This window comes from Heliangelus exortis, chromosome 27 (assembly GCF_036169615.1).
Source record: "Heliangelus exortis chromosome 27, bHelExo1.hap1, whole genome shotgun sequence".
In the NCBI taxonomy this organism is placed as follows: domain Eukaryota; kingdom Metazoa; phylum Chordata; class Aves; order Apodiformes; family Trochilidae; genus Heliangelus; species Heliangelus exortis.
The window spans coordinates 3,844,077-3,864,460 of record NC_092448.1 but is presented as its reverse complement, the minus strand read 5'-3'; the positions used below and the strand labels follow the sequence as shown (position 1 = coordinate 3,864,460).

Sequence of the window (20,384 nt, the reverse complement as noted above, 5' to 3'; positions counted from 1 at the left end):
TCACCCCCAGCAGCTCCAGACAAGAGGGGACGTTTCCCTTTCCTCCCCTGAGGCTGAGGCAGAGCCCCCCCAGGAGCTCAGAGCCCCCCAGGAGCTCAGAGCCCCCCGTACCTGCGTGGCTCCGGTTCCTATCCGGGCGATGACGACCTCCTGGCTCTTGGCCTGGTCGGTCACCTTGATCCCGTGTCGCACCTGGATGTGTTTCTCCAGGATGAGTCTGCTGCTGAAGGTCCGTTTGCCCTCGGTGCAGTACCTGGGGGCCCAGAGCAGGTGGTGAAACGAGGAGCCCACCCCCAGCACAGCCCCAGCCCCGGGCAAGGTTGGTTCTGGCATCCCAACCCCCAACGGGCTCCTCCAGAGGGTACAAAACCCCCGAGTCCCTCCCGGTCCCTTCTCCTTCCAAGACACTTGTGTGATCCCCATGGCACCTCAACCACCTGCAGCTTTATCCTCCCCCCAGCAGCCTGGCTGGAAGAAAACCGAGTTCCCCCCCTCTCAAGGACTCCCCCAGGAGGAGGTGCTGGGGGTACCTGCAGGGATAGACCCGTTTGATCCCCTCGTGGTTCACCCGGACGTGTCTGCGGAGGCTGGGGGCCGAGCAGAACGAGCGCTCGCAGAGGTGACACGGGAACTTCTTCACTGACTGCAAGGAACAAAGAGCACCACACGGGAGCTGGAGGGGACCCTGCAGACCCGGGGGGCTCTGTGCTGCCTCACGGTTCCTCTCCATGCCCATCCCACGGGCTGCACGGGGAGAAGGAACACCCAGGATGTGCTCCCGGAGGAGCCGCGGTGCCTGCCCCGCACCATCCCTGCCCACACGTGGCACAGCCAGAGCTGGAACCCCCGTGGCCTCCTCCTCCTCACCTTGCCGTGGTCTTTCTTCATGTGGGAGACGTATTCATCCCGCTCAGGGAACCAGGAGTGACAAACCCCACAGGTCCACCCACTGCCCTTGGACTTGTTGACCGTCTTGCGCTGGAAGCGGCTCCGCTTGGTCTTGCGCAGCTCCGGGGAGCTGGGGGGCTCGTCCTCCTCTGTGGAGGATGAAGACTCCTCTGAGATCTTGGACACGGGGGTTTCCACAGGCTCCTGCTTTGGTGTCAGCAGGACAGACGCCTTCTTTGCCAGGTCCTCCTTGGGCTTCTGGGGCTGGTGGGTGTTCTGGAAGGCAAAGGCAAACACAAGGGTGTTGGCTGCCTGCCCTCATCCTCACCTCCTCAAGCTTTGGGACGCGGGGGACAAGGGACATCAGGGCCCTGCTGATGAACTGAGAGCCCAAAGCCAACCTCAGGCACAGGACAGTTGTGCAAATATTCATCTCCAGGGGTTGTGCAAAGTGCCCCAGGCCCAGCACGGCCCTACCTTGAGGTGCTCCAGCATGGTGCGCTTCTGGGCAAAGAGCAGCGGGCAGTCGGGACACTTGAAGACACTGACCCTCTGGTTGAGCAGGTGTTGGTCAAAGTGGGAGGAGAGCAGGGGCTTGTGGGTGAAGACCGTGTCACACATTGCACACTTGTAAATCATTCTGTTAGAGGGGAAAAAAAACCCCACAACTGTGAGCACAGCCCGGGGTTGGACCAAGAGAAACCTGTAGGAACCCCTTCAGCAAGAGGGCAGCCGCACAGCAAGGGATGGGAAAGGAGAAAGGGGACAGATGCTGCTGCCCACGCTGGTCCTGAGCTCTTCCCCAAGCACCACACCCACCAGGGATGCTCCTGGTGAGTCCTCAGCTCAGCAGGAACTGCACTCACTTGGACTGCTGGTTGCTGAAGCCGGGGTGCTGCGTGTAGACGTGCGCGTGGGCGCTGGGGGCCGACTTGAAGGCCATGGGGCAGATGGGGCACTTGTGGAACACCTCGCAGTGGGAGGTCTGGATGTGTGACTTGATGGAGTTGACCCCCCCGAAGACCACGGCACAGCTGGGACACCTGGGGGTGGAGGAAGAGGTTGGAGTTCAGCTGTGACACTGAGTGGTGCCCACCAGGTGCTGATGGCCAAGGGAAAGGGGTGCACGAGGCCTCACATCTGCTCCCTGTCCAACCCCGGGATTTGGGAAGAGCCCCCGCCCCAACAGACACTGGGATCCAAACCAGTTCTGGGCTCTAGGAAGGCTCCAGTTTGGAGCAACCAGTCCTGCCCATTAGGAGGTGGAAAAGAAGGTGGGGTCTGACACTGCCTGAGGTTGCCCCGGTGTCCTGAAGGTCCCAAGAGGAGGAAAATTCCCTTGGGATAAAGGGGTGGGAGCCAGAGAAGGGGAAAAGTCCACGACTCTCAGCCCTGCACCCACCCCCGGTGTGGGGCTGTCCCCTTGGGTCCTGGGGTCACCCCGGGTCCCCCAAGCTGGCAGATCCAGGGTCCTACCTGTAGCCCACGCGTCGGGAGAAGTGCAGGCAGGATTCCTTCAGGTGGGCCTCGAAATTGGCCAGGAGGAAATTCCCCCCACACTCGGGGCAGACGTGGGGGGGGCGGTTTTTGTGCATCCTCTGGTGGGCGTTGAAGCTGCAGCGGTTGGACATGATCATGGGACACGTTGTGCAAACCTGGGGAGCAGAGGGGACAGAGCCTCAGCCCTTTTTCCATCCCAGATGGACGGGGAGAAGGAAAAAAAAAAAAAAACCAAAAAAAAACCAACACCCAAAGGGCCCCCAGCCACGTGTCAGGTGGGGAGTGGGGGGGGAAGAGAAGTGCCAGGACTCAGCAGGGAATGTTTGAGGAGATAATCGGCTTGTGCCTGGTTGGGGGTCATGGTGGAGGGTGTTCTGCAGGCTGATGAGGGGCCCCCTCCAGGGGTTTCATCACAGAGGGGTCCCAGATGTGGTCAGTGCCAAGGGTGGGCCAGGGCCCAGCCCCCTGGCAAGGGAAGGAGGGAGGGAGAGGGGGTGGGTTCCAACCTAAACCCCTCCAAATTGTCGCTGCCTCCATGCCAGGACACGGAGGTGTTGGGGAGAGAAGCTGACAAGGACTTGAGGAAACAGGATGGGGCTTCCAACAGGAGCTGCTGGCACCCAGAGGGGTCCCCAAGGAGAGCTGAGGGGGATTTGGGGAGCAGGGCAAGAGGAGGGAGCGTGGGCTCCTGAAGCAGCCCAAAAACAAGGGGCAGGTTGGAAGGGAGAGGGGATGAAAGGTGGCAGGTGAGGAAGGGGATTATGGTGGCTTAGGGCTTTAGCCATCCCTCCTCTGCTGAGGAAAAGCCTCCAGGTCTCTACTTGAAATTAAAAAAAATAATAAATCTGCTTGTAGGGAGTGTTGGTCTGGGGAGAAGTCCTGCTGGTAACAGGGTTTGCTCTGCCAGCTTCTCCACACTGAACTCCCATCTCTGCCCACTCTGGGCTAGAAAGGTTGTTCAGAAGTGTTGGCTCCTGCCACTCCCTGAGCCCTCCATCAACACCAGGGCAAGGAGAGGGGATGGGAGCAAGAATTCTGCTGCTAAAAGAGACAATCCAGATAAAGATGGGAATCCCCGGGCTCCTGGTGACCCTCAGAGCAGCCCCTGGATGGAAACAGAGTTACCAGGAAAGAGAAAATTCCTTCTCTGCCAAAGAAACTGGGGCTGAACATCACAGGACAAAGGGAGAGGTGAAGCTGTGCCTGGGGGGGGGGACAGTGCTCCTCGGGGGACCCCCTTTCCCCCCCTCACCTTTTCCAGGTCACCCCTGGGCAGTGTTAACCCTGTGTCTGCTGGGTGCTGACACACCAGGGGGTGTGGGCACACACAGCATCTCCAGGTTGGCAGGGGGTGAAATCCCCAACACCCCCTTGGTTTCTCCAGGCTCTGTTTGTGCTTCAGGTTGGCCAAAGAAAGAGGGAGCAGCAGAGCTCAGCCATGGCTCTCTCCCTCCTCCCGATGGCCCCAGCCTCTCATTTTGGGAGGAATTGGGTGGGTGATCCCACCTGGAGTCCCCCCGAGCCCCTCCCCACGTCCTGCAGGGGCTCCAAGGTCCCACTCCCCCCACACCCCTGCCCTGTACCGTGCTGCTGGTGGTCCCCGAGGTCACTGCCTGCTGGAAGTGTGCTGCCAGCCCGGCTTTGTCCTTGCACTGCTCTTTGCACTCCAGACACCTGAAGCAGCTGTAGTTGGTCTGCTCCGAGGTGGTGCTGAGGGGCAGGATGGGGAGGTCCTGAGCCCCGTTGGCCGCGGCCAAGGCGTCCTGAGCCACGCCGGTGACTTTCCCGGCGGGGATGGAGGCGACGGAGACCAAGGGGGTGATGTCTGGCTGCCCGATCATCTGATCCAAGGCGATGGGCCTCATGACCAGGTGTGAGCATTGCATCACCAGCCCTTTGTCCTTGTGCTCCCGGGCGTGCAAGAGCAGGCTGCACTTGTTGAAGAAGACGAGGCGTTTGGTGCAGTGGTTGCAGGTGACCTCGATGCGCATGCTGCGCCGGTCGTAGTGCCGCGCCAGGCTCTTCTCCAGGGCAAAGGAGTCCCCACACTCCAGGCAGCGGTAGCCGAAGGGTGGCAGGGCCAGGCTGGCGTCAGCTGGGGGGTTGAGGTTGGGTTTGTAGGTGGGCAGCAGGTTCTTGCTGTTGAGGATCTTGTTAAAGGCTTCCACCAGGCTGGACTGGCTCCTGGAGATGACGGTGCCGGCGACGGTCGGGGAAGGCTTCTGAGGCTGCACCATGACAACCGTGGTGCCGTTGACCTTCTGGTTGGCCGTGGTGGTGACGGTGGCGGTCTGAGTGACGGTGCTGACGTTGGTCCTGGTGTCAGCTTTAGGCAGGGTCTGGGGCACCAGGTTGATGATGTTCTTGGCCACGGCTTTGCCCGCCTTCGCCGGCAGCACCACGGATTTCTGCTGCGCCACGCTGGCGGCGATCAGCATGGCGCTGCTGGCGTTCTGGATGGTGGAGACGGGCAGGACGGTGCCCTTCAGCTTGGTGCCGTTGCCCAGCTGCACGCTGACAATTTTGGGGCCCTCGATGGACTTCAAGGGGCTGGAGAGCTCCATTTTCTCCTTGGGCAGCTCCAGCGCCATCCCTTCGTCCTTCTCTGCTGAGCTGCAGAAGGCAGCAGCCTCCAGGGAGGTCTCGGGCAGGCTCTGCTCGGAGGGGCCCTTGGTGGAACCCGGCTCTGAGTCTGAGGAGACCCTGGTGACCGTCCGGGTGATGCTGCCACAAGATGTCTTGATGGTTTTAATCCTCACCTTCAGAGGCCGTGAGGAGTTGGAAGAAGGGGAATCGTTGTTGTTGTCCTCTTCCTCCTCCTCTTCCTCAGGGCTGGACATGCTCTGCGGGCTTCCCATCGACTTCTCCAGAACTTCCTGCTCTTCCTTGAGGCCGAGGCTGTCCAGCTGCTTCGGAGAGGTGAGGAGCCTGGGGCTCTGCACCACGGGTGAGGAAGGTTTGAAGAAAGGCTCCTGGGGGCTGGCGGGCGAGCGCTTCACCTCGGGCAGGTTGCTGGTGCCGCCGTCCAGGTTCGGGTCGGAACCGGGCCAGGAGGCGATGGGAGAATCGTCCGCGGAGTAGCGCACGGTGACGGATTTCAGGTGCTCCAAGGGACTGTCACCCAAGGCTGCAGCCAAACCCTTGGGGCTGGCTTCCCTGCCCAGCTCCTCCGAGTCAGACTCCTCTTTCTTGATGCAGGCGATGGCAGGAGGGGACCCGTTGGCACCCCCGGGCTGCCCCGCCTCGAAGGGCTGGGGGAAGGCTGGGGGGAGGTTCTCCACACGCTCTCCCAAGGGCTCCTTGCAGTCCAGAGAGGGGGTGGGAGATGGGGAGAGGGAGGGGACAGCAAGGGGCTTCTCCTTGGGCTTACACTCCCGGGGCCTGTCGATCAGGTTGGCGGCGTTGTCTTCGTTGGGGTCGGGGCCAAAATGGGAGAAGATATCCAGAGGTTTGGGGCCTTTTTCCTTCACCCAACACTCCCCGTTGGAAGACGCCACGGCTTCCACCGACCTGGGGGTGGGGGACCTGGGCATCTCGGTGGCCCCAAAGCCATTCTGCAGCAAACGTGGCCCCATGAGGTGCCCCTCCTTCCCTCGGCCGTCCAGGGCATCGAGCTGCTCGGGGCAGACCGTGTTCTTCACGATGACGCTGACGGCGGTGATGTCCGCGTGGGGGAGGACGTGGTCGGGGGGTCCCGGCTCCCCGGGGACTTGTTTGATGTGAGGATCCCCCTCCTCGTGGCCGGAGTGGATGGCCTCGTTGGTGTCGATGTCAGGAATATCAAAAGCTGCCAGCAGGTCGTCGAAATCCGGGGTTTTCATGTCACCCATGGTGGGGAACGTGGCAGAGGCTGCAAAGGAGCGAGGAGAGGAGCGTCAGCACCCCCAGCGTGGGGGGAGATGGGTGGGAAGTGCTGCCCCTGCCACCCCAACCCCCCCCCAGGCACAAAAATCCCCCTGCAGACCCCACGGCACGGACGGAGGGGATCAGGGAGCGGGGAGAGCAAACACCCCCTGATGGGTGACACGGGGACCCTCCCTCGAGGCCCCCCCAGGGCCACCCCGGGCAGAGAAGAGGAGTGGGATAAAGAGCCCTGCAAAACGTGGGGGAGGAAAGAGGGGAGACATGGCAACAGGTTTCAAAACATGGCTGCGTCAGAGACAAAGGGAATAATGTTCCTCCCGTCGCTGCAGCCTGGGGAAGAAATCCCAGGATTAAGCTGCAGCCAGGGGGGACGTGGCTCAGACAGCAGGAAAGGCTCCGAGTTCTCAGGACAAGCAGAGGATGGGGGAGACCCCCAGGTGCTGGAGGCACAAGTGGTGGGGGGTGTGGATCCCCCAGGAGGGGATGGGGAGAAACCTCGAGGTTTCTCAGAGGACTGAGGGGTAAATGCAACCCCCACACACACAAACTGTGGGGAAAGCTGCTGCCTGCAGGAGGGAGAGATTCCTTCCTCCCTTCTCTCCAGGGTTTGTGGCAGGCAGGGCCCTGGAAGGTGCCAACCTCCCCCCCCCCCCCCCCTCCCGAGGCAGAAACCTCACAGCCTTTGTCCCAAAGGATCAGCCAGAGTGTCCTGGTGGCACAGCACAGACACCTCCAGCTGTCACATCTTCAGGTGGCAGCATCTGACCCCTTGTCCCAAGGGTCACTGGGGAGGGCAGAGTCACTATAAATATATATTTCATAAAGATTTCATCATCCCCATGCACTTATTTGTGAGGAGTGGGAGGGAGGGAAGGACTCTTGGCATCTTGGCCAAACCACAGTGCCAACAAGGCTGTTTTCCAACTTTGTCTCACAGGGGATGAACTCTCCGACATTTTTTTGAGGCCACAACGTGTTCCCCCTCACCCTTCCACAGCCTCCAGACCCCTCACCTCCAGGCTGCTGCTGATGGCAGCATCCCTGGGAGAGGGGATGTTCTGGAGACCCCCAGGGTGTCCCCTGGGGCTGGATGGAGCTGGTGCCCCCCCACCCCCCAACTCTGAGATTCAGCAGCTGGTTTGGTGGTGGTTTTGTCCCTCCTGTGCCCAGCCCTGCTCAGGCTTAGCTGGGCTGTCAGCTCTCGGGTGCTTTTCCAGACAGACAGCTCCTGAGGAGGCTTAGCCCAGCTTTATTTTTAACTCTCCCTGTAGGTCACCCCAAGGGGATGTCGGCCGGGGGCAGCACGAGGTCTCTGGGCCACTCAAGAACCTTCCAACACCCCAGTGGGTGAGAGTTTCTCCTGGCATGGCCCTTGCTGTGCCCCCCTCTGCCACCCCACAGCCCCCAGATGAAGAGGAGGAGCTCCTGGTGATCCTGCTGCTCACAAACCCAGTCCCAGAGGGGCTGCTCTGGATGCAGGGGGAGGATAAAGCTCGGTTCTGTCCCCTGTCCCACCCCGCAGGGGGCTGCAATCAAGAAATGAACCAAGCACAGGGACCTGGGCTGTGCCCCTGTCCCCTGGCAGGAAGGGGAAGCAGTTTTGGTCACTGTCTGCTCCCAGGTTCAGGTTTCTGCCTTCCAGAAAAGCAGGAACCTGGGCAAGAGGCAGCTCTTGGGTTGCTGCCCTCCAACAGCACAGCACAGACAATAAAAATCCACAAGTGTTGGAAGAACAACCCCAAGGGAGATGCCACCTGCCAGGTCTGGGCCCAGAGCAGATGAGACCTGGGGCAAACCCATCCCAGGTCGTGTCAGCAGCTCCTGGAGCTCACCCTGAGCCCATTGTGGGGAAGCACAGCAAACCCCAAAGTCCCTGAGACTCACAGCCCAGGACACACAGCAAGGAGGAACTGCCCAAGCCCAACCCTCAGCTTTGTGGCTCGTTTGCTTAATTTACTCTACCACAAAAAAAAAAAAAAAAAAATGTTGTTAAAAATCATGCCCCTCTCCAGCAGCCAAACCTCCCTGAAAGGAAAAGCTTCTTTAGTCCTTGGGAGGGGTCTGCCCAGCTCCAGATCACAGCACTGGAGATGCTGCTGCTGCTTCCCCTTCCCCAGGCTGCTCCAAACCCTGAGTATCTCAGCTCCCCACATCCTGCTCTGTGCTCCAAACCAGAGAAGACTCTGCACCTTCACCTCGTGTTCCAACACCCTCCAAGGACCCTTGGGTGCTCCTGGCACCCTCTGGCCGTGCCCACCCCACAGCCCTGGGTTTGGGATCCACCTAGTGATGGAAGCCCCCGAGATGCCACTCAACAAAGTTGGCACAGAGCCCACCAGAGCTTTGGGGTCACCCCCAGGGTTTCCCACCACGTTTTTTTTGGCAACGGGGATGGGTGGGCACCTTCTGAGGAAGCAGCAGGACCCTGCTCACCCGGCCTGGCCCAGCAGGGTCAGAGCAGTTCAGACAAAAGAGGACGAAGGTTGGGACCGTTTCAAGGGCTCGCTATTTTTAAAAGCTGCTTTTCCTGTTTCCCTTCCTGACCCTGCTGGTGACTCGCAGCCCCGCCATGCCACCCAGCAAAAAAAATTACCCTTTGGAAACCCAACCAGGGAAGGCACCCCAAGGCTGGGGTCCTGCCTGCCCTCCCACCCCTCTCATCACCCACCCCTGCGTCGCCGCTGCCTCCGAAGCCAACGGGAAGGGCCACGGCGCCACGTGTGGGATCAGCTCCCGGGGCACCAGGAAACCTCTGACAAAGCCAAGTGCCCGTGGCCAGGCCCTGAGATGGTGGCTTCCCTCCCTCCCTCAGGCCACCAGCACCCGGGGAACCCACCAGAGAAAACCCAAAGCTCTGCTGCCTGTACCTTGGGAATGCCAAAACACCGAGGAGGGTGCCGGGAGCCGAAGGGATCGCTGCCTCTCTCCTCCTCCCCGGGGCTCTGGGAGCTATTTTAAAACTGATCCCTTGCTAAAAAGCCTTTGTGCAGAGATGTCAGCGAGGAGAACAACTGTTCTGAATGAGCCTAACGAGGGCTTGGGGGGGGGGGTGTCCAATCCCACTGCCCCAGCAGAGGACTCCAGAGGACCTCGAGGGGAAGAATTCCCTGAGCACCAAACTGGTGGCACCTGGCGCAGTTTTTCTCCGTTTTGGTGCCTCCCCTCGCCCCCCAAACCCTCCTCACCCCCCTGGTACCAGCAACTGGTGGGGAGGAGGGGAGGAAAGTTGGTGGCAGCCCCATTCTTGGGTATTTCCAGTGTTCATCTGTTCCCCTTCCACAGCTCACAGTGGTGCTGGGGAGGGACAAGGACCTGCAGCTCCTGGCTCTGCTTTGTTTTGGGAGCAGAAACCTGGGTTTGACAAGTTTGGAACAAGTTGGTACAAGCAGCTGTGGCTTTGTAGTATAAAAACCACACAAAAACAGGTGGGGTTTGCTCAGATGGTTTGGTTTAACCTGGTGCTCAGCTCCCAACAGGCTGTGCCACCGAGAAGGAAAATTTCCTGGAAGGTGCCAGCCAGGGGTTGAACCCCACTGGTTTTTTCCCAGGTGACACACGACAGAGTCACCTCGCTGTCCCAGAGGAGGGGAGGCCAAAAAGTAAAGGGGATTTCAGGGCTGGAAGGGTTTCCAGGGCTGACACCAAGCTGGAAACCTCACGGGGGCAGCTGACCCTGCAAGAGGATTTTTTTTTTCTCCCCAGCAGCATCCCCAGGAGCTCCTGCTCAGCATGGAGTTGGCTCTCAGCCCCGTGACACCTGAGGAAACTGAGGCACAGGGTGATGCCAAGGGCAGCAGGATTGGTTCTGCCACTGGTGGATCCCACCCCACCAAACCCCTGTCCCTGGGGAACCTCCAGAACCAACCTCCAGCTCCAACCTTCCCAGAACCAACTCCAACCCTTCCAGAACCAACCTCCAGCTCCAACCTTTCCAGACCCAACCTCCAGCTCCAACCTTTCCAGAACCAACCAGCTCCAACCTTTCCAAAACCAACTCCAACCTTTCCAGACCCAACCTCCAGCTCCAACCTTTCCAGAACCAACTCCAACCCTTCCAGACCCAACCTCCAACTCCGACCTTTCCAGGACCAACCTCCAGCTCCAACCTTTCCAGAACCAACCCCAACCTTTCCAGACCCAGCCTGCAGCTCCAACCTTTCCAGACCCAACCAACTCCAACCTTTCCAGACCCAACCAACTCCAACCTTTCCAGAACCAACCAACTCCAACCTTTCCAGAACCAACCAACTCCAACCTTTCCAGACCCACCCAACTCCAACCTTTCCAGAACCAGTTCCAACCTTTCCAGACCCAACCTCCAGCTCCAACCTTTCCAGAACCAACCAACTCCAACCTTTCCAGAACCAACCTCCAGCTCCAACCTTTCCAGAACCAACCAACTCCAACCTTTCCAGACCCAACCTCCAATTCCAACCTTTCCAGGACCAACCTCCAGCTCCAACCTTTCCAGAACCAACCAGCTCCAACCTTTCCAGAACCAACCAATTCCAACCTTTCCAGAACCAACCAACTCCAACCTTTCCAAACCCAACCTCCAACTCCAACCTTTCCAGACCCAGCCTGCAGCTCCAACCTTTCCAGAACCAACCAATTCCAACCTTTCCAGAACCAACCAACTCCAACCTTTCCAGACCCAACCAACTCCAACCTTTCCAGACCCAGCCTGCAGCTCCAACCTTTCCAGAACCAACCAATTCCAACCTTTCCAGACCCAACCAACTCCAACCTTTCCAGACCCAACCAACTCCAACCTTTCCAGAACCAGTTCCAACCTTTCCAGACCCAACCAACTCCAACCTTTCCAGACCCAACCAGCTCCAACCTTTCCAGACCCAACCAACTCCAACCTTTCCAGACCCAACTCCAACCTTTCCAGAACCAACCAGCTCCAACCTTTCCAGACCCAGTTCCAACCTTTCCAGACCCAACCTCCAGCTCCAACCTTTCCAGAACCAACCAACTCCAACCTTTCCAGAACCAACCAATTCCAACCTTTCCAGAACCAACCAACTCCAACCTTTCCAGAACCAACCAACTCCAACCTTTCCAGACCCAACCTAAAACTCCAACCTTTCCAGAACCAGCTCCAACCTTTCCAGAACCAACTCCAACCTTTCCAGCTGCTTTCCAGAACCAGAATGAGCTCTGTTAATTGATGTAAGAGGCAGAAAGGATTCAGCCAAACTTCAGGAGAGGCAGCACAGGTCAGGAGAGGAACAAAGGTTTCACCTCCCTCCCAGAGGGCTCTGGCATGTGACAAGTTCTGATTTCATTCCACACCCGTGGATCCAAAATTAAAATCTGCAGAGTCCAATCTCCTGCACCCCCTTTTCCCCTCGGTGTCAGAGAGGAGTTTTTACCTCCTGATTTTGGGGATGAAGGCAGCAGGCACAGAGGAGGAGAAGCATCAAGGGCAGCAAAGCAACCTGGGGACCCCACAGCCCCAGGTCCCCCCCCTGGGGATCTCAGCACCCCCCAAATGCTCTGCTGCCCCTTCCCACAGCCCCTCGGAGCCCCCCAGCATCACCCTGGGGACACAGCCCTGTCCCACTCCCATCCACCTGCTCCACAGCACGCCCCAAACCCTCCCTCTTTTCTCTTTCCAAGCCCCTCCCTGGCAGCCGAGATTTTCCTCTCCCTTCCTCCTGATCTCCTGGGAATTTCCTTCTCCAGGGAGCCCACTGCAAACCCCTTCCCCGTGGCACTGCCCGAGGGGGGGAGGTGAACCCGGTACCGACCTGATGGGAGGGAGGTTCTGGATGGAGCAGAGAGGGAAAAAAAGGAGAGGGGGAAGGAAAAAAAAAAAAATGGTGAAGGGGGGGGGGGGGGAGGGATAGAGAACGGTCTCAGGTTTCAGATGTTGGGAGGGGGGGGCTGACAGAAAGGCAAAGCTGGTTAAACAAGAACCAGCACCACGTCCTGCTCCGGGCCTGACATCCCGAGGTCAGGGCTCAGCAGGGACACTGCAGGAGGAGAAGGGGAGAGGGGGGACTCGGAGGGAGAAAAAAAAAAAAAGAGGAAAAAAATCCCGCACCTCGGCAGGGGGGGCTCTGGGAGTGGCAATGCCAGCCAGGGGGGTCCCACCCCACCACTTTGTCCCCCCCTGCCAGCAGCTGATGGGTGCCAGGCTCAGAGCAAGGGGGAAAAGCACCTGAGGGTCCCCAGGGGAGACCCAGAGCTGAGCTCAGGCACCCAAGGGTGCAAACAGCAGAGCTGGGATGGGTGTTCTGGGAACACCCACACCAGCCCTCCCCTTCTCCCCCTTTTCCAGGGATATTGCCACGGGGATCACTCGCCTGATTCACCCAGCACAGGAGGGAGAAACATTTACTGCAGCTTCCCCAGAAAAGAGCTCACACCCCCTGGGTGGGACCAAAGGAGGAGAGGATCGACCCCAAAGGAAGAATTTCAGGTTCAAGAGGTGACGCTGGAGCAATGAAAGCCTCGACACAGACTTTGGGCTCTGGGGGTGTCCTAAAGCCCCCAGAGCAGCTGTGGCAGCACCCCCTGGGATAAAAGGAGTGGTGGGATTCAAGCCTGATTGGATTTCACTCGATCCCAGCAGAGGGAGGAGGGGGCTCAGTGGGATCCTGGGCAGCCCTCAGCTCCCCACAGCACGACTCACTCCAAAAAGTTGAATTATTAATTTTTTTTCCCCCAGGGAAATCTATTGCCTTGGGGGGGGGGGGGGGGAGGGGGCAGCCAGGCTGCCCGGGGGTGCTCCCTGAGCCATCTGAAACCCTGGGCTTTGTTTTCCCTGCTCCAGGCAGCAGCGGGGGATTAAAACTCGAGCCCTGAGGTGGATGTTTTGTGTCCATTGTGCCCGAACCGGGGCTCTCCGGGGGTCCCCGGGACCCTCTGCCCCTTCCCCCCCAGTGGCCCCAGCCCTGGTGGGGATGTCCTGAGCCCGAGGGCTGCTCCTGCTCCTGCTCCTGGTCCTGGTCCTGTTCCTGGTCCTGCAGGGGAGGCAGCAGAGCCCTGGCAGTGGATTTTGGGACCTTGATCCCATCGTCCGTGGATTTCCCAGGAAAAGAGCACGGGGAGAGGGAGGGGGATCCCTTCCCGAGGGGAACGGGCAGACCCTGCTCTGCTTTAAACCCTTTCCAAGATTCCTGCAGCAGAGAAATCCCAGAGAAACGGGGCCTGTGCTGGGTGACCGGCAGCGCTCCGGCCCCGCTGGAAGAGGAGGAGGAAAAAAATATGGCTGGAAAATCCCTTCCTGGCTCCATTTCCCAAGGGGAAAAAGCCAGCGGGCAGGAGCTGGGGCCTGGGCTCTGCAGGACAGAGTCACCCAGCCCCCTCTGCCCCCCTCTGACACCTCCCAGACAGAGGAACCATCCCCAGGTGAACCCAACTGTGACGGTGCCAACCCCAACCCCAAAACCCCAAACCCCCAAAACCCCAAACCCCCCAAAACCCCAAACCCCCAAAACCCCTAAAACCCCCAAACCTCCAAACCCCTAAAACCCCCAAACTCCAAAATCCCAAAACCCCCAAAGCCCAAAACCCCCAAAACTCCAAACCCCCCAAAACCCCAAACCCCTAAAACCCCAAATCCCCAAAACCCCTGAAACTCCCAAACCTCCAAACCCCCTAAAACCCCAAACCCCCCAAAACCCCAAACTCCCAAAACCCAAACTCCTAAAACCCCCAAAACCCCAAAACCCCCAAAGCCAAAACCCCAAAACCCCCAAAATCCAAACCCCCCCCAAAACCCAGCAGCTCCCCAGCAGCTCCCAGCAGCTCCCCAGTAACTCCCAGCATCTCCCAGTAGCTCCTAGCAGCTCCCAGCAGCTCCCAGTAGCTCCCAGCAGCTCCCCAGTAGCCCCCGAGCAGCTCCCAGCAGCTTCCAGCAGCTCCCCAGCAGCTCCCAGCATCTCCTAGCAGCTCCCAGTAGCTCCCAGTAGCTCCCAGTAGCTCCTAGCAGCTCCCAGTAGCTCCCCAGCAGCTCCCAGTAGCTCGCCAGCAGCTCCCCAGTAGCTCCCAGTAGCTCCCCAAGCAGCTCCCAGTAGGTCCCAGCAGCTCCCAGTAGCTCCCCAGCAGCTCCCAGTAGGTCCCAGCAGCTCCCAGTAGCTCGCCAGCAGCTCCCAGTAGCTCCCAGCAGCTCCCAGTAACTCCCAGCAGCTCCCAGCACTTCCCAGCAGCTCCCAGCAACTCCCCAGCAGCTCCCAGTGGCTCCCAGCAGCTCCCCAGCAGCTCCCAGTAGCTCCCAGTAGCTCCCAGCAGCTCCCAGCAGCTCCCAGCAGCTCCCAGCAGCTCCCAGCAGCTCCCAGTAGCTCCCAGCAGCTCCCCAGTAGCTCCCAGCAGCTCCCAGCAGCTCCCAGCAGCTCCCAGCAGCTCCCCAGTAACTCCCAGCAGCTCCCCAGTAACTCCCAGCAGCTCCCAGCAGCTCCCAGCAGCTCCCAGCAGCTCCCCAGTAACTCCCAGTAACTCCCAGCAGCTCCCAGCAGCTCCCCAGCAGCTCCCCAGTAACTCCCAGCAGCTCCCAGCAGCTCCCAGCAGCTCCCCAGCAGCTCCCAGTAGGTCCCACCAGCTCCCAGTAGCTCGCCAGCAGCTCCCCAGTAACTCCCAGCAGCTCCCAGCAGCTCCCCAGTAACTCCCAGCAGCTCCCCAGTAACTCCCAGCAGCTCCCAGTAGCTCCTAGCAGCTCCCAGTAGCTCCCCAGCAGCTCCCAGTAGCTCCCAGCAGCTCCCCAGTAGCTCCCAGCAGCTCCCCAGTAGCCCCCAGGCAGCTCCCAGTAGCTCCTAGCAGCTCCCAGTGGGTCCCAGTAGCTCCCCAGGAGCTCCCAGTAGCTCCCCAGCAGCTCCCAGCAGCTCCCAGTAGCTCCCAGCAACTCCCCAGCAGCTCCCCAGTAACTCCCAGCAGCTCCCCAGCAGCTCCCCAGTAACTCCCAGCAGCTCCCCAGTAACTCCCAGTAACTCCAGCAGCTCCCAGCAGCTCCCCAGCAGCTCCCCAGTAACTCCCAGCAGCTCCCAGCAGCTCCCAGCAGCTCCCCAGCAGCTCCCCAGCAGCTCCCAGTAGCTCGCCAGCAGCTCCCCAGTAACTCCCAGCAGCTCCCAGCAGCTCCCCAGTAACTCCCAGCAGCTCCCAGCAGCTCCTAGCAGCTCCCAGTAGCTCCCAGCAGCTCCCAGTAGCTCCCAGCAGCTCCCCAGTAGCTCCCAGCAGCTCCCCAGTAGCCTCCAGGCAGCTCCCAGTAGCTCCTAGCAGCTCCCAGTGGGTCCCAGTAGCTCCCCAGCAGCTCCCAGTAGCTCCCCAGCAGCTCCCAGTAGCTCCCCAGCAGCTCCCAGTAGCTCCCAGTTGCCATCCTGGTGCAGCTGCTGCCTCCTGCCCAGAGGCTGCTGGGGAATTCAATTCCCAAAGACTCCCCAGGATGAACTCTCCCCCATCTGCTGATTTCTGGAGAGCCCAAACCAGACAAGTGGCAATTGGGCTGAAAAAACCAAGTTTGGGTTTGGGGGGGTTTGGGTTGGGTTGGTTTTTTTTTTTTTTTGAAACGCCTTTTTTTTTCCTTTTTTTTTCTTTTTTTTTTTTTTTTTTGAAACACCTTTTTTTTTTCCTTTTTTTTCTTTTTTTTTTTTTGAAACGCCTTTTTTCTTTCTTTTCTTTTCTTTTTTTTGAAACACCTTTTTTTTTTCTTTTTTTTTTTTCGAAACGCTTTTTTTCTTTTTTTTCTTTTTTTTTTTTCCGAAATGCCTTTTTTTTCCTTTTTTTTTTCTTTTTTTCCCTTTTTTTTCCCTTTTTTTTTTCCTTTTTTTTCCCTTTTTTCCCCTTTTTTTTCCTTTTTTCTTTTTTTTTTCCTTTTTCTTTCCTTTTTCTTTCCTTTTTTTTTCCTTTTTTTTCCCTTCTTTCCTTTTTTTCTTTTTCTTTCCTTTTTTTCCTTTTTTTCCTTTTTTTTCCTTTTTTTTTCCCTTTTTTCCTTTTTTTCCCTTTTTTCCTTTTTTTCCTTTTTTTTTCCTTTTTCTTTCCTTTTTCTTCCCTTTTTTTCCCTTTTTTCCCTTTTTTTCCTTTTTTTCCCTTTTTTTCCTTTTTTCCCCTTTTTTTTTCCCTTTTTTTCCTTTTTTTTCCTTTTTTTTCCTTTTTTTCCCTTTTTTTCCCCTTTTTTTTTTCCTTTTTTTCCTTTTTTTCCTGCTCTCCCCCTCCTCCCAGACACTAAAAACACCTCCTCCTAGGCAGCTGCTGCCACAACCAAGGGTTGATCCCTCAGGCCCAGCCCTCTGAACCCAACTGATGAGGGGGGGGTGGGGGGGGGGGCAGGTGATGGGAGCCCCCAGGGAGCTTGGAACATCAACCCTGAGGAACTGAGACCAGGGAGGAGGAGAGGGAAGAGCAGGGAATGGGATTGAAAGACCCCAAACCCCAAACCTGATCCCCCTCCCACCCCAGAGGTTTTTAAAGAAGTGGCTGAGCCCCCCCCCCTAAAATTCTCCATTTCCCTGCCCAGGGCTCCAGGCTGAGCCCCCCCAGACCCCTCTGGGCACCCCCAGACCTCACAGCAAGAACCTCCTCACCCCTGTGGGAAGCCAGGCTGGACCCAACCCCCCACCCAGGATGGGTTTTTACCTCTCCACGAACCTTTTCCTACCTCTGGATCCACACCAGGTCCTCCCGAGGAGCTTCCCAGCTCCTCCCAACCATCCCTGAAGAGGCAGAGGGGGGGGTACAGGACCCAGAAACGCCCGAGGCTCCAGCAGGATCCCCCCCCCCCCCCCCCCCCCCAGAACTGGTGTCACGGGGAGATTCCCTCCTCCTAAACCCTAAAACCACTCAGCAAAGCTCTGCCCGGGATTCTGGGGAGTGATAAGAGCCCCTCAGGCTCTATCAGAGAGGATCAAGAGAGCCCAAAGCTCACCCGGAGCCTCCTCGTTCCCATCCCTCCAAAAAAAAAAAAACAAAAAAACCCAAAAAACTGGAGGAGAAAGCAAGAAAATCCCCCCCCCCCCCTCCCCCAGGAATTGGGGCCCCACAAACGAGCCCCAAATTGGGGTGGGGGGAAACGCTGCCCCCCCCCAGGACAGGAGCTGAGTCCCAGGAGCTCTGCAAGGGGGGGACAAAGGTCCCAAATCCCAGAGATGGAAACAGGGAGCTGGGACCTGACCCCCCCAGGCCCCAGGAGCAGCCCCCACCCCCCCAGGACCCCACCCCCCCTCACCCGGAGCCTCCTCATTCCCATCCCTCCAAAAAAAAAAAACAAAAAACCCAAAAAACTCCCAAACAACTGGAGGAGAAAACAAGAAAATCCCCCCCCCCCCCCCCCCCCAGGAATTGGGGCCCCACAAACGAGCCCCAAATTGGGGTGGGGGGAAACGCTGCCCCCCCCCCAGGACAGGAGCTGAGTCCCAGGAGCTCTGCAAGGGGGGGGACAAAGGTCCCAAATCCCAGAGATGGAAACAGGGAGCTGGGACCAGACCCCCCCAGGAACAGCCCCCACCCCCCCTCAAACCTCCCCCTCAAAACCCCCCCCCCAAGCAGAGGAGCCACGGGAGGGCTCATCCTGCCCCAAACGATCGGGGGTCTGAGCAGAGCCCCCCCTGCTCCCCGGGTGTCAGGGATGGGGACACGGACACAAACCCAGGTGGCCCCGGGGGGACCTCCTGAGCCCCCCCGGGCTGGGGAAGGAAAGAGGGGAACAGAGCCAAGACACAACCCCCGGGCTGGGGTGAGGGACGAGCAGGGGAACGCGGCCGCTCCCCCCTCCCCACATTCCCCAGGGGCTCCGCTCCCCCCGGGGATGGAACCCGGGGACCGTTAGGCCCCAAAACCTGACCGGGAACCTCAGCTCAGCGGTGCCGGAACCGGGAGGGAAGGGGGGGGGGAGGAGGATGATGATGGCGGAACCCCCAAACCCCCCAAACCCCCCAAACCCCGCCGGGGCCCTGGGGGTGACCCTGACCCCACCCCCACACCCCACACCGGGACGGGAGGGCTCGGACATCCCCACCCCGGAGCGGGGCCGAGGGCGGCTCCTGCACCCCCCCCCCTCACCCCACAGGGGAAGGGGACGGGGGGGTCACCTCCCCCCAGGCCTCACGGCCCCCCTCTGACCGGGCCCTCCCTCAGGCCCCGATCCCCTCCCCGGGCCCGGACGCCCCCCTCCTCACCCCCCCCAGCTCCCCGGGAGGCCCCGGGGGTCCCTCGGTACCTGCGGTAACGGGCGGGGGGGCGGCAGCTCCCGCCCGGGCCCCTCAGCGGCGGCCGCTTCCCCTCAGCCACTTCCTGCTTGGATCGCGCCCCCCCGCCCTCCGCTCCGGCCTCAGCAGCGCCGCCCGCCGGCCCCGCCTTCCCCCGCTCGCCATTGGAGGAGCCGCCCGCCAATCACCGCACGGCGCCTCGCTATTGGCCGTCGCCGCCATCGCTCCGGGGAGGCCGCGGCCGTTCGCACTCGCCATTGGCTGAGCGGCGCGGAGCTCCGGTGCCGGGACCCCGCCCCCCCCCCGCGGTGCGCGCTGATTGGCGGAAGCGGGTGTCAGGCAAAGAGTAGGTCCCGCCCACCCCCGCTAGGCCGCTTCTTATTGGCGGTTGGCACCGGGACAGCCTCGCCTCTGATTGGCGGGAAGGTTTGCTCGTCAGGCCGTCCCGCCTCCTCACGCTTCCCATTGGCTGACGGGATGTCCGTCAAGCGCGGCTCCGCGCAGCTATTGGCCGCAGGGGTTGTCCCTCAGGGCACCTCCCAGCTGCTTGTTTCCCATTGGCCCAGAGCCCCGTCACTCTACTCGAGTGCCCGCCCCTCCGCCGGTGCCATTGGTCGGCAGCTCGCAGGGGCTAAAACCTGATTCGTTGACCTTCCCGTCACGTGACGCAGACAGCTCTGCCCCCATTGGCAGAGCGCCCTGTCACTCAGCCACGCCCCTGCCTCTCTGCTCATCCATTGGCTGGCCCGCCCGCCATGACGTCAGCACCATGGCAGCCATTGCCCCGCCCCCCCTGCTCTCCTCCCCACCCCATTGGCCGCCTCTCCATCTTAAACATGACAACTTCCGCCTCGCCCGTCACTGATTGGCTGAGCCCACCGGAAGCAACGCGAGGACGCCGGAAGTGGGTGCGGTGGGCGTGGTCTCAGCTGGGGGCGTGGCTTTATCCACCAAGCCCCGCCCCCAACACGTGCGCAGAGATCCTGGGCCCAGTTCAACCCAGTTAGGGCCGCGCCAGGGCCCAGTTCCCCCAGTACAGCGGGTTCTGGGTGCCCAGTAGAGGAGAGACCCCCCCCCCCCCAGTTCCCCCAGTACAAGGCAGAGGCAGAGCCCAGTATCCCCAGTACAGGTGACACTGGGAGTCTCTCTCCCTCCCAGTAAAGAGCAGACTCAGGCCCCAGTATCCCCAGTACAGGTGACACCGGGGTCTCTCTCCCTCCCAGTAAAGAGCAGACTCAGTGCCCAGTTCCCCCAGTACAGGTGACACTGGGGGTCTCTCCCTCCCAGTAGAGAGGAGACTCAGGGCCCAGTATCCCCCAGTACAAGACAGAGGCAGAGCCCAGTATCCCCAGTACAGGTGACACTGGGGGTCTCTCCCTCCCAGTAAAGAGCAGACTCAGGGCCCAGTATCCCCAGTACAAGGCAGAGGCAGAGCCCTGTATCCCCAGTACAGGTGACACCAGGGGTCTCTCTCCCTCCCAGTAAAGAGCAGACTCAGGGCCCAGTTCCCCCAGTACAGGGGACTCTGGGGGTCTCTCTCCCTCCCAGTAAAGAGCAGACTCAGGGCCCAGTATCCCCAGTACAGGTTGACACCAGGAGTCTCTCTCCCTCCCAGTAAAGAGCAGACTCAGGGCCCAGTTCTCCCAGTACAGGTGACACCGGGGGTCTCTCCCTCCCAGTAAAGAGCAGACTCAGGCCCCAGTTCCCCCAGTACAGGTGACACTGGGAGTCTCTCTCCCTCCCAGTAAAGAGCAGACTCAGGGCCCAGTTCTCCCAGTACAGGTGACACCGGGGGTCTCTCCCTCCCAGTAAAGAGCAGACTCAGGCCCCAGTATCCCCAGTACAGGTGACACTGGGAGTCTCTCTCCCTCCCAGTAAAGAGCAGACTCAGGGCCCAGTATCCCCAGTACAGGTGACACCAGGGGTCTCTCCCTCCCAGTAAAGAGCAGACTCAGGCCCCAGTTCCCCCAGTACAGGTAACAA

At 59.8% G+C, this 20,384-nt stretch overlaps 1 protein-coding gene across 1 annotated transcript; it reads right to left on the bottom strand.

Annotated features, from left to right (window-relative positions):
- On the bottom strand, positions 1-16,970 carry LOC139787660 (zinc finger protein 687-like). The gene is made up of 8 exons (XM_071726926.1): positions 16,846-16,970; positions 3,972-6,238; positions 2,365-2,543; positions 1,755-1,931; positions 1,366-1,528; positions 868-1,164; positions 531-643; positions 1-253 (listed from the first exon to the last, which is right to left on the bottom strand). Exons 2-8 carry the CDS (start codon positions 6,216-6,218, stop codon positions 1-3), a joined length of 3,429 nt encoding a protein of 1,142 aa, XP_071583027.1. The 5' UTR covers positions 6,219-6,238; positions 16,846-16,970.
- Positions 16,971-20,384: the final 3,414 nt, after the last annotated feature.

Excerpts from the sequence above, each read along its gene's own strand:
- LOC139787660 (XM_071726926.1), bottom strand. The coding sequence starts at position 6,218 with ATGGGTGACATGAAAACCCCGGATTTCGACGACCTGCTGGCAGCTTTT. Across the intron at positions 2,544-3,971 it reads CGGGGACCACCAGCAGCACG|GTTTGCACAACGTGTCCCAT; the intron begins GTACAGGGCAGG and ends TCTGCTCCCCAG. Across the intron at positions 1,529-1,754 it reads TTCAGCAACCAGCAGTCCAA|AATGATTTACAAGTGTGCAA; the intron begins GTGAGTGCAGTT and ends CCCCTCTAACAG.